The 14,045-nt window shown below is 39.0% G+C and overlaps 1 protein-coding gene across 3 annotated transcripts in view; it reads left to right on the top strand.

Annotated features, from left to right (window-relative positions):
* LOC126094844 (rab GTPase-binding effector protein 1) overlaps positions 1 to 14,045 on the top strand; it is a 176,364-nt gene that overhangs the window by 115,178 nt on the left and 47,141 nt on the right. For 2 of the 3 annotated variants that reach the window (XM_049909461.1, XM_049909451.1), the window contains exons 8-10: positions 559 to 684; positions 3,293 to 3,513; positions 7,374 to 7,519. In XM_049909461.1, the coding sequence (XP_049765418.1) occupies positions 559 to 684; positions 3,293 to 3,513; positions 7,374 to 7,519 (493 nt within the window). The remainder of the gene's footprint in view (positions 1 to 558; positions 685 to 3,292; positions 3,514 to 7,373; positions 7,520 to 14,045) is intronic. The other variant, XM_049909470.1, reaches the window with a different exon arrangement.

The raw sequence follows: 14,045 nt of genomic DNA, 5'->3' as shown, positions 1-14,045 counted from the left end.
TTTGACAGATTTTCACACTCAAATTGTCACTTAATTTTGATTTATTTAGTTTTGTAGTTGAAAAGAGTTCTTTAACACACAGATGTTCATCAGAATTTTGTAACACTTTTCAACCCTTTTATGGAGACATAGGAACTATACCTTAGAAGAGTGACGTAGACACCTTGTCCTTAAAATGGGAATGACATTGGAGATAAATCAGTTACATTTGTACCTGCACAGGGCACTTTCATTGAAATGGCAAATAGTCTCGAAAACAGATAAAAGATTGACAGTGGCCTCAGAATCTATCCTTGCAATTCTTTCAAGGCAAAAATGAATTCTTCAAACCTTGCACATTCTTTAATGCCAGTGAACTTAGGGAACTGGATAATGTAAGTATCTACTTATGAGATGCTGGCCCTATAAGTGGAACATAAATAATAGATGATGTCGTCAACCATCTACTTTTAAGGTTATTTATGAATTCTGCTTTGTAATTATAAAATGCAGTAATTATATGTTGACTTACAGTGAATATATTTAACAAATTATCTGACTTTTCTTATTTCATTAAAGAGACAAATAAAATGAACAGCTCTATGTCATCTCTGCTGAGTTTAAATGAGTCCCACTGCAGCTTAACCAAACAGAGCCCAGATTCACATTCTCCAGCACATGATGAACTGACGAAATCTATTACAGGTAAATCTTCTTGTAATTTGTTAGCATGCTGAGTTTTCTGAATAGTTGCAAAATCTCACGGCTGGCAGTTTGCTTTATGTCTACTAATTTTACACACTAAGTCACATAGTAGCTGTAATGGGCACATTGGTTAATTTTGTTGCTGTTGAATGTCCAAGTTAAAGAATAGAGAAGAGGCCTTCTTTTGTTTGTAGAGAGGGGAAAAAGTATTCAAGAATAAGTCAGCAATCAAATGACAGTGGGGGTAAAATATATACTTTTCTGGCACTCGTGTGAAAGATGTCAGGTTTGCTTTTAGTCTCCATTTTGTTTTAGATTTCTGTAGATCCAGTGACTTGATATTGTTGTTTACGAAGAACAATATGAAATGAAATTATGGTTTGCGTACAGTTGCTCTGTAGCTAAAAGTGTGAAATTCAATGGAATTACAGTTAAACAAGGGAACATTTGTGTTAATATCTGTGGGAAACACTTCAATCAATACAAAGACTTTTTTATCTATTACCACAAGCAAATGAATGACAGTGCTTCTCATTGAATGTCATTTTTGTTTGAATTTTGTTAGCCTACCTTGGTGAATTAGGAGGGAGCTGCTTTCATGATGTGGTGTAGCTTCCACCACTTGCAGTGATAGGTAACTGCATGCTATGTCTTACCACCACCCACAGCAGAATACTTTTAAGCTGACTGGCCAAACTGATGACAATGACACTTTTAGAATCAACGATTGCAGAGGGGGGGGGGGGGGGGGGGGGAATAAAAGAATAACAGTAAAATTGTATCCGTCAAAAATAAAAGTGAGGAAATTTCCGGAACAGTTTACATATTTAAGGAGAAAAGGAGACTACACACCAAACAACAAAGTGTTGAATCTTTGACAGGTGCACACAGAATACAGAGAAAACTTTGCTAGCTTTCAGAAAATAAATGTTTTGTACTTTGGAATAAGTTTTGTGTGTGTGTGTGTGTGTGTGTGTGTGTGTGTGTGTGTGTGTGTGTGTGTAGTTTCATTGTTTGTAATCTAGCTCAACAAAGGAGTTATTCTGAAAGTTAGCAAGTCCCCCTCCCTCCCTCCCTCCCTCCCTCCCTCCCTATGTGCCTCTTGATGACTCAGCACTGTGGTGAGCAATCTCCTTTACTCCTAAAGTAAGAACAGAAGTGGCAGGTAAGTAAGTTAAATGCTTCTCTTCTACCATGTGGGGAATACTTTTTGCCAACTGGCCATTAAGCTTTTCTTTTTGTCATGTACATCTCAGACAACAGAACAAATCTTTGTTGGCAGAGCTTTTAAATGAATGCACTAAATATAGACTGTTAAAGGAAATCCATGTTAGCTAGGTAGCCACTTAACATTCAAAAGAAAGATACAAGAGGCAATAGGGTGGTTAAGCCATCTGTCCACATGAAAAATTGTCTTGGCTCCCCTAACATGCGCAGCTGTAAACACTTCTGCAGAAGGCACGCGTGACAATGACTGGTCAGAGCTGCCACTGGACACTGTGCAACAACATCCATCACAAAAGCAGATTCCTCCTGTTTGGTTGATGTGTGTCACTAAAATTACAATCGGCAAAGAACCTCAGTTCCTCTCCTCCCCACTTCAAAAACCAATCATATGTCAGATATTCTTACTGCTTACTTTGTAATATTATAGAGGCACCACCGTTCAAGTTAAAATTCTCCAGTAATATTACATACCCTTATGCAAGCTTTTGCCAAAGAGACCAAAATGTTGGTTGACTTTTTACAGTAAGTTGTTGTCTACAACCCAGAAGATATTTCTGCAAATAACGGACGTCTAGTTTCCATGAAACTGATTTTTATTTCGAATGCTATCAGAATATGTAAAAAGATATTCTTCATGTGGTTGGTCTAACTTAAAAATCACGTTTGTTTCCATGTCCTGCAGTTGTCTTCAAAGAACAGATTCCTTTTGTGCATTAACTCTTAGAAAGTCATTATTTGTGCAGGATTCTTGTTTGAGAGCATTGCAGAAAATATTATAATTTAATTCTGGCAGTGATGTTATCCTTCACATTTGCAGCCAGTCTATGCAGTGTTTAAGCAGACAGTTCATGTAAAGTATTAAATTTTCTGCCCAATTGAAATCACATCTAGGCTCACACCAGCATAAACAGTGTGACACTAAATACTATGATCATGATGCCCTCTGTGCTGGCTTTATTAGTACATATGGTAGTCAGTGAAATGAAGAATGGAAAAATGAAACAGACTTTGAAAGCCATTCAAAGAAGCAGCAACACATAGATCAAATTTATGCTATCATGTTTGCTGATTGAAGTTCACCTTGCAGGCCCACACACATGTATGTGCACACACAAAACTGCATGTCCTCTCTTCTTTCCAGTATCAACTTTAAACGTTTATCTTCTTTCTGTTATTACCCACAAACTTTTTTTTTTTTTACTTAGGAGCTTTTTCTCTGACACAGAAAATTCTATTTGTTTCACTGTTTACTATCCTTGTTTTTATGGGCTTTAGCATGGGTGAGTACAGTCTTCTTTCCTTTTGTTCGTATAAGAAACTTACTTACACAACCATCCTGTTAAATTTATTTCTTATATACTATTAAACCAAATGCTTTCAGATGCTCAATCTGAAGAAAAACCGAAACATACCTGTGATATGTGTGCTAATTATGAAGCACAATTAGTGCGATCTCAACAAGAAGCAAGGGAATTGGAGAAGAAAGTTGCTGTTCATGAACGTTCTTTACAGCGCTACCGAGAAGACCTTTCTAAGGAGTCTGAATTCAGAAAAGAAATGGAAGAAAAGTGGAATGAAAAGAAAGAAGAACATAAAACACAAGTATGTATCGTCGGAAAGTTTAGTATTATTTAATTTTTCTTCTTACAGCACTTACTAGTCAATCAAAACTCTTCACAGTACAGTATTATTAAGAAGTATTCTCCTTCTGCATGCTTTTTATGTAGTTGTATCTCATTTAATTTTGGCTTAATGGAAATTAAATATAGATGAATTCAACTAACAACAGGGCATTGTAGAAAGAAGTATTGTCTCTAAAGGAGGCAAGAAAATAAGTACTGCTGATACAGGTATAAAAGTATACAGAACTATCACAGTTTCACGAACAAAAAGTTCTATCCTGGGGAGGATAGTGATCGGTTGGGGAGGTTTAAAAGAAAGAGCAGGTCACGTGTACCCCAAGATCAGAGTTGGATGTTGTGAGATTGTGGGAGACAAAAATATATTGTAATTTTTGTGAATTTCACAGAATGCATCTATTGTGTGCAAAGCCCTGAGGCCCCTCAATAAATGGAGTAACAGCAGCATCACACCATCCAACATTACATAGTATGGGAAATAGTCTCTCTTGGGTAAGGTGGTGAGGGGGATGTTGTCATATCTGTAGTATGTATCTTTAAAGTTGCAATCTGCAATGGAGATATTGCACTGTTGGTACTTGAGCTGTGAACTCCCTCTTTATGCTGTACATTAACCTGTCTGTCATGCATGGAACGTTAGGACTTGGGGCAATGGATGCTATTCTAGGAAGCTGAAATGTCTGCTCCATGCTGGGTACCAAAATGTTATGGCTCATGAATACAGTAGGTTTACCTACAGAGTGAGCGTAGTGTATTGGGTGTGTCACCAACATCAGATCGGGTTTGTCAAGTGACTTCGGTATAACATGATTTGTTCACATTTTGTTGTAAGATTAAAGCTTTAATATTATTTATATTTGTTCTTTTTTTACTCATTTATGTATTAGTAACAGCAATGCTGATTAGTTGTTGCTGATAGGTTGGTAATCAAAACATGTCGGAGGAGGATAAGTTAGTTTTCAGTTTAGTTACCCAAATGTCTAATACTAGTATTACTATAAAAGGCACATTATGTGTTGAAAAAGATTCAGACACAGTGTAGTAACATATTAAAATTGTACGACTAGTTTATGTGAAATGTTTATGTTAAAGTACAGACATACATTTATGAGACAGATGTAGTACTGGAAAGTTATTGGTGCAAAATAAATATTGGCCAGAGTAGCAGTAATAACTCACCGAATAGATGAGTTGATAAGTTGAGGATAGGCACAGAAGAAGACTGATAAATTTGCTGGCTTTAAAACAGTGACCTCCTTCAGAGTTAACTACAAAATTCAAGCATACCTTCATGGATACATTGTCACAGCTAGCTACAGTGTGTCAGCACTTTAAGTGTGATGGGTTTTGAAGCGTGAAGTGGGTGGGGGAAGAAAGAAGGCAGAGTACAGGAGAGGATTTGGGGAAGGGTGACCAGTTGCTTAGAGGGCAAGACAACATGCATATGGAATAGAAATGTATAGGATTGAACAATGTGCTGCAAGGACAATTCCCATCATTGTAACTCAGGGAAGCTGGTATTGGGGGTAGGATCCAGATGGCATTTTTGTGAAACAGCTAATGTAATTAACAGTGGTTTGCTCTGTAATATGTTTCACCATTGGGCAGTCAGTTCCATTCTTGACCAAAGTTTGGTGTGTGGTCATTCAATCGGATCGACAGCCGGTTGGTGGCGATGACCGCATAAAATGTAGTGCAGAAGTTAAAGTGTAAATGGTGTTTGCTGTAACTGGGATAGGGTGAGTCTGATGGAACTGGATTAGAATGTGCTGGGTGGGTGCTTAAGACAGCTCTAGCACCTCCATTGGAAGTGAGCATTAACAATGTAAGGCAAGATATTTACAAGCAAGATTGTCATGGGTCTTGCCTAGACAAACATGCTTTATTCTGTTAAAAGTTCTGTACTGTGGGGTGAAGTTCAAAAAGGGCTTGGGACTGGTCTAACACTGTGTTGCAGGAAGTGGCAAGGACTTGGCCCATTGTAGCTCATGTGCCTTGTGTCATTGACTGGTGTGGCAAATTCTGGATCATCTGGAGGGGATTACCCATGATCCTGTCAATACCAGTGTGTGTACCAGGTGGCAAAGAAAGACATTGGCAGGCTACCATTTTAAAACAGCAGTGGCTAGTGAAGCAGCTTAACTTTGCCAAGACTACAACAACAGCTCTTTGTTGTCACCTGTTCTCCTGCAAGGCTCCTGCTGCACAGAACTGTTTCACGTAATATTCTTCTCGCTTTATTTCATCTCATTAATTCATTAAGTAGGGGATTGTAATATATTCCTAGAGTTGTAATTTAAAGCTGGTTCTTGAAACTTCGTTAATGGACTTTCTCGGGCTAGTTTATGTAAATCTTCAAGAATCTGTCCGTTCAGTTTCTTCAGCGTCTCTGTGACACCTTCTCATGGGTCAAACAAATCTGTGACCATTCATACCACCCTTCTCTGTATACGTAAAATATTCCCTGTTAGTCCTATTTGGCATAGGTCTCACACACTTGAGCAGTATTCCAGAATGGGTTGCACAAGTGATTTGTAAGCAGCCTCCTTTGTAGACTTGTTGCATTTTCCCAGTATTCTACCAGTAAATTGAAGTCTACCATCTGCGTTACCCATACACTTGGGGGTTCCACAAAGTCCTGTTTGTGTCATGTTGTTCAATCACCAACTAAATTCCTTCAGAAACATGTAGCAATTTCAACTTACATATTTGGCTGCCATCTGCTTTGGACCACAGGGAAGTTCCATCTATGACAGCCTGGTTGCTGTTTACTTGCTATTTTCCAGCTGTCTCTTTGATTCAGTTGTTACACCTGTTACAGGTGTTCTCCATGGACCAGCATTTCCGGAGTGCAAATGGTAAGGCTAGGGCTTCGAAGAAGGAAGCCATGCGACATGCTAACTAACAAGTAGTGGTTAGCTTCCACGAGGACCTTTTCTTAATATTATGGTTTGCCTTTCTTTTCATTAAATGCATTTTTTATATGAATTGTACACAGAGGCTACACCAGTGCATAGAATTGATCACACATACAAATGCAGTCAGTCCCCAATCAAATAACTTCACTCTGACCTTGACGCCATGTTGTTACAGCACAGAATTGCTACAGTGCTTTTGAGTGGGCTGTCACACGAGTGATGGCCTCCAGTTGGTATATTTCAAGAGGAACTGCATGTCACTAGTCACTACAGATGAGATAGCCACGGGTTGTTAGGATGTATGGAAGAGACTTCTTGGTATGGAATGGGTGGCAGCTGTCGAAATGGATGTCCATATCAAACCTACCAACCACCAGCAATATCTCCACTTCGACAGCTGCCACCGGTCCCGTACCAACAAGTCTCTTGCATGCAGCCTGGGCACCCATGGATGTTGCATGTTAGTGACGCAACATTTTAGTCTGTACTTGGAGGAGTGTTGGAGACAACATTGCGATTTTTCCTAAGGCTTTAGTGTAATGATGTGTATACGAAATTAATATTACGCATGAAAGTAGATGTACCTTGCGTGAGCTTTACAAGATCTCTATGTTCAATGAAATATTCTGTTTCTGAGTGGGAAGCAGTAGTTGATAATGCTGTGGGCATTGAATGTTGGGATTAGTGCAGTAAAATCTTTGCATTGGTAGTATGTAATGAAATTCAAATTGTAACTCAGTAATTGTATTAAGAATGGAGTGTAGTGATAATCATGATAGCAGCCTAATTCTTAAAAACTGGCTGCATAGTAGTTATAATTTTCTCCAATGTTGTTTAAACTTAATATTTTTAAGTGTTCCCACAGAATTTTTAGTGATTACTTTAATATTGCTTTTGATTACAGGTGGCAGAATTGAAATCAATGATGGAATCATCTGAAGCTGCTCTTAATGATCTAAACAAAGTTTATACAGAAACAATTGCTGCAATTTCGGAGCAGCTGGCACGGCTGGCACAGGACAGAGAGAAAGCTCAAAATGAACTTGAAAGGTTTGAATCCTACATTGTCACTTCCTTTTCTTTTACTGGAAACTGTAGAATAACTTATTTTATAGAAAGAGTACAATGTGATTACCATACTGTAGAAGTACTAGAGAGGAGGCAGTCAAGAACAAGAAGTATATATTTTGATGTCCCTCAGGAATACATTTAGACCTATTCCTGTTGATATGTTATATAAATGATTTTCGGAATTCTATAGATAATAAGCATCTGATCACTGTATATCCCAAGGACACTTCTGGTGTCAGTGAAACAGATAGAAAAACGAGACTTATTGAAGAGGTTCAAAACTTTTTGGAAAAGGTGACAGCTCCCTTTGAGACAACTTAAAATTTAACACAGGTAAACCAAATATTATTCACCTTGAACAAAGTGCCCCAAATAGATAAAATGTTGTGAATGATGATATTCTGTCAAGAGCCTACCTAGGATTAAGTTCTTGCTCGTATATGTAGATATAGACTTTCATGGAAGTAGCAGGTTGCTCATGTCTGCTAAAAAATAACATCTGGTCTATTTATGTTACCATTATCAGCAAAGCTTAATTGTGAAATCCCAAGGACTGTGTATTTTGGATTATTATATGCTTTCTGGGCTTATGGAATAGAACTGTGGTGGTGGGACCTGCCAAACTAATGTGAAATTGCGAGTGCGGGTCATGAATCGTGCTTGGATAGCTCAGTTGGCAGAACACTCACTTGCGAAAGGCAAAGATTCCAAGCTTGAGTCCAGTCTGGCACACAGTTCTAATCTTCCAGGAAGTTCCAGGTCAGTACGTACTACGCTTCATAGTGGAAAGTCATTCTGGAATATGAAAAGGGTTTTCATTATGCAGAACAACACCTGTAGAATCATAACAGTAGATATTGTGAAACAGGAACAACTTGTAAAAGTATGATAGTTTTAACCATGAACAGATAGGAACCCCTTTCATGATGGAAATATATTGGATCTAATGGCAAAAAATAGACCTGACCTCTTTGAGGATGTCCACATCAAAGCTTGTATTGGTGAGCATGAAGTGATTGTGGCAACAATGATTACCAAAGTATAGAGGACAACTAAATCAAGCAGAAAGATATATATGTTCAGTAAACTAGATAAAAAAATTAGTAGTGTCGTATCTCAATGAGGAACTAGAAACTTTCAGCACAGGGCAGGAGCATGCAGAGCAACTCTGGCTCAAGTTTAAAAGATTAGTTGACCATGCACTGGATAGATATATACTGAGTAGAACAGTTCATAATGAGAGGGAACCTCCATGGAATACAATCACTGTAAAGATACTTCTAAAGAAATGGAGATTACTGTGTAATAGGTGCAAAACAAAGTGTAGGGCTATAGAGAGAGAAATGCTGATTGAAACACATTTGGCTGTCAAGAGAGCAATGCATGATGTATTCTATGACTACCATAGCAGAATATTGTCAAGTGATCTTTCACAGAACCCAAAGAAATTCCGGTCATGCGAAAGGCCATTCAAGGGACCAAAGTTGGTATCCAGTCCCTAGCGAATGAGACAGGAACTGAAATTGATAGTAGTAAAACAAAAGCTGAAATGCTTAACTCAGTTTTCAAATGTCTCTTTACAAGGGGAAACCCAGGAGAATTGCACCAATTTAATCCTCATGCCACTGAAAAGTTGAATGAAATAAGTATTAGGTCAGTGGTGTTGGGAATCAGCTGAAATTGTTAAAATTTAACGATTTCCAGGGCTCAATGGAATGCCTATCAGATTATACATTGAATATGTGGCTGATTTAGCCCCTCTTCTTACTGTAATCTACCCGATATCCCTTGAACAAAAAACCATGCCCAGTTCTTCGAAAAAGGCACAGGTCACACCGTCTACAAGAAGGGTAATAGAAGTGATACACACCTACCACCAGTATCCTTGAAATTGTTTCATTGTAGAGTGTTAAAGCATATTCTGAGCTCAGACATAATGAGACATACTTGAACAGAATGACCACCTCAGTGCCAACTAGCAGGGATTTTGAAAAAAATTGACTCACACTTTTCTCACATGACATCAAGGCAGCCAGGTAGGCGAAGTATTTCTTGATTTCCGAAAAGCATTTAACTCAGTAGCACTCCTACACTTATTGTCAAAAGTATGATCATGTGTGGTGTAATTGGAATTTGTGACTGGATGGAGGACTTTTTGATAGGGGGGACACAGTGTGTTACCTTGGATGTATAGTCATCATCAGATGTAGAAGTAACTTTGGTTGTGCCCCAGGGAGGTGTGTTGGGACCATTGCTATTCATGTTGTATGTGAATGACCTTGCAGTCAATACTAATAGTAAAATCAGGCTTTTTGCAGATCATACATTCATCTATAATGAAGTACTATCTAAAAGAAGCTGCATAAATTTGTCAGTAAGATTTCAATGTGGCGCTGAGATTGGCAACCTGTTTTAAAGTTCAGAAATGTAAAATTGGCACTTCACAATACGAAAAAATGTAGTATCCTATGACTACATCTTAGAGTCACTATTGGAATTGGCCAACCCATAAAATACCTGGGTTAACACTTTGTAGGGATATGAAATGGAATGATCACATAAGTTCATTCATGGATAAAGCAGGTGGTTGACTTCGGCTTATTGGTAGGATACTGGAGAAGTGCAACCCTTCTACCAAAGAGATTGCTTACAAATCATTCATGCAGCCTGTTCTGGAATATTCCTCAAGTGCTGGGACCCATATCAAATAGGACTGACAGGGGATATTGAACATGTATATGGAAGGGCACCACGAATGGTCACAGGTTTGTTTAATCTGTGGGAGAGTGTCACAGAGATACTGAAGGAACTGAATTGAAAAACTCTTGAAGTTTGACTTAAACTGTCTCGAGAAAAACTGCTGACAAAGTTTAAAGATCTTGCTTTAAATGATTATTCTAGGAATATACAACAACTCCCTACATATCAGTCACAAAGGATCATGAGGATAAGATTAGAATAATTACTGCAGTCATTCTCTCCACACTCCATACGTGAATGGAACGAGAAGAAACCGTCCGTACTAACTGGTACATTGGGATGTACCCTCTGCTTGCACCTCACGATTGTTTGCAAAGTATAGATGTAGATGCAAACAGTGGAAAATCCAGGATGGAATAATGACAGTATTATGAAAAGGGCAGATTTGCTCGCTATATAGTGGAGGTGTTGAGTCGCAGACAGGCACACACATCAGCTTTTGGCCAGAAGGCCTTCTTCTGAAGTAAATAACGCGCACGCGCACACACACACACACACACACACACACACACACACACACACACACACACACACACAGTGTCTGTGGCTGCTGAGACCAGAGTTTGGCTTAAGTGTTGTAGTAGTCTTTTTGTTGTGCCTGTCTGGGAATCAAAATCTCTGCTATATGGTGAGTAGCAATCTATCCTTTTCATAATATTTATGTACTAGTTTTAATTTTTATCACAGTTGATGCCATGTCCCATTGTGATAGTGAGACAAGAAATTGAAATTATTAAAAGGGGCATGCAAATTCACAACTGTGATATGGGGCATAAAACATTGTTAACAGAAGATTAATGTTAAATGTGATGTATATATGCAGACTTTGAAAAGAAAATTTAAAATTTTTTATCAAGAATGGGATTTGAACCTGGGTCTCCAAGTCACTAGGCAGGTGTACTAACTACCAACCACTGTGACTTTGCACAACTGCATTGACTACCCTAGTAGACCCACCAACCCTGGGTTCAAAACCCGACTTTGGTACAAATATTCATGCTTTGCTTTAGTCTGAAATCATAGGTGTTTAAGACTTGAAAAGGTCTCTGGAACCGTATAATTTCATTTGATTAAAGCCCCTAACCCTGTGTTTCAGGCAGTATACCCTGTTCCATTCCATGCTGAGGTGAGGTGCTATTCCAATACAGTAGGAGAGCCTCTACAATACTGTTCTAGTTCAAGGGGAATACCAAGCAGACTGAGGCACGAGTGAGAATTTGGATTGAGCAGGAGGCATCATAGGGTAGTCTGTGTAACTGCGCAAAGTCACGGTGTCAGGGTGGCGTAGTGGTTAGCACATCTGCCTTGTGAGCGGGAGAATCGCTAAGTCGGTCTAAAGCTTCTATCCAGTCTCCTGTTAACCAATCTGGTGTGGCAGGAAGATACCAAAAGTAAGTTTTAAATTTCACATTTAAGAAATCGTTCAAGCAGGACAACTGTACAAACATACCATCATTTGACCTTTGCACTGACTCCTGTATGGAGGACATAGTAATAAGCATCTCTGGTGTAGAGAAATAACTGAAAGAGTTGAAAGCAAATAAGTCATCAGGTCGTGATGGAAACCCAATTGGTTTTTACAGTGTACTCTATTGCATTGGTACCCTACTTAGCTTGCATTTATCGTGAATCTCTCACCCAGCGCAAAGTCCCAAGTGACCGGAAGAAAGTGCAGGTGACTCCTGTATATAAGAAGGGTGAAAGAGCAGACCTGCAGAATTACAGACCTACGCGCTTAACATCGGTTTGCTGCAGAATCCTTGAACATACTCACAGTTCAAATATAATAAATTTCCTTGAGAGGAAAAAATTTCTGGACATGTATCAGCACGATTTTAGAAAGGATTGCTCTTGCGAAGCTCAGCTTGCCATTTTCTCACATGACATCTTGTGTGTTAACTGGATGAAGGGCAACGGGTGGATTGTATATTCCTAGATTTCCCTAAAGCATTTGACACGGTGTCACACTGCCAACTGTCAAAGGCCGAAATACTTATTAGTATAAGCAAATGTTTTGATGCATAGTCCATTGGAATTTGAAGGTATTCTTCGGCCAAGTTGATTTTCAAAAGGAACTGACCGCCAGCCAACTTTGTGAGCAACTTCCCTGGGCAAGGGAGGGGAAATGAAATGACGACGACTGAAATAAGACTTGATCCAGCATTTACCACTCTCAAGCACTACTGACTATGCCCCCCCCCCCCCAATCTTTATGTATTCTGTGCTTCATGGAAATGCTTGTGGAATATGCACCTTCGTTTAAATATTTAACTTTGCTGGGAACTTAACCCTGCCTCCCTTCCCCACCCATACCTCCCACCGCACCCCCTCCCCACCCCCTCCCCACCCCCTCCTCACCTTCCACCTCCCCATATGCCTATTGAGCACTCTCTCACAGAGCCAAACTTCTTGTGGAAAGATCTATTTCATTTTAGTGTATTAAATGTGGTCAGAAAATTTCAGAGTTGGTTTCCTCAAGAATGTTTGAGATTTGTGTCAAAACTGTTTTGTGGGAGTGATATTTGAATGCTGAGCACAAATATTAAAAAAAATTATAAAAATCCAATTGCCATGTGGTCTTCTTTTGAGTGTGTTGGTGCAGCTGTTAAGGCATTTGTGTCATATCTGAAACACAGTTTGAATCTGTGTCTTGCCATACTTATTTGATTACTATGTGTGATATATATTTGTTCGTATTAATCTGTATTATATACAAAACAGTATATTGTTTTGACCACATTCTTCCTATGGACATAAATGTTATCAGTCAGTGCTCACATACATTAATTTATTGGCTGTACTGGTTTTGACTCTCTGGTCCTACCACATGGCTCCTGAAGTAGATTTGAGGAGTTGCTCACTGTTCCTACTAAGTTCTGATACAGACATTGGCCAAGTGGTATCATCAGCTATGGAAAAAGACTATAGCCAATAAACAAAATTTATAAGAGCATTGGCTGTCAACATTTACATTCAGAGCTAATGAGCTCATGGCCCCTGTATTACAACAACATGGCAGCTGTGAAAAATTATCCTATAATGTTTTGAGAAAACAAATTACGTGGTTACACCATTTAAAGCTACACATGATCATCTTCATCTATACTATCTGCCTCCTCTACGAATGAGTAGGTATGGAAAAGCTTCAGGCAATTTATTTGCCTGGAATGTAAATTGTATGTCTTTTTTGTTAAATTTTATCATATTGATAATTTATATATATCTAAAAACAAAGATGATTTGACTTACCAAACGAAAGTGCTGGCAGGTCGATAGACACACAAACAAACACAAACATACACACAAAATTCAAGCTTTCGCAACCAACAGTTGCTTCGTCAGGAAAGAGGGAAGGAGAGGGAAAGACGAAAGGATGTGGGTTTTAAGGGAGAGGGTAAGGAGTCATTCCAATCCCGGGAGCGGAAAGACTTACCTTAGGGGTGAAAAAGGACAGGTATACACGCGCGCGCGCGCGCGCGCGCGCGCGCGCCCACACACACACACACACACACACACACACACACACACACACACACACAGACACAAGCAGACATTTGTAAAGGCAAAGAGTTTTTTTCCGCTTTCAACACTACCGCTGCTATAAAATCCACCATTTCAAGTTCACAAACAGTTCCTTTCAGCTATTAAACAGCCATCTCGGCTAGTTCTAATAACTTTCGCCTTTTTTTTCCATTTCCATTTTTCCCACATCACTGATCTTTTTTAGCCGCCTCCCACAGGTTTT

The sequence above is a fragment of the Schistocerca cancellata genome, chromosome 1 (genome assembly GCF_023864275.1).
Source record: "Schistocerca cancellata isolate TAMUIC-IGC-003103 chromosome 1, iqSchCanc2.1, whole genome shotgun sequence".
Lineage (NCBI taxonomy): Eukaryota > Metazoa > Arthropoda > Insecta > Orthoptera > Acrididae > Schistocerca > Schistocerca cancellata.
This window is presented reverse-complemented; position numbering and strand designations above follow the sequence as displayed.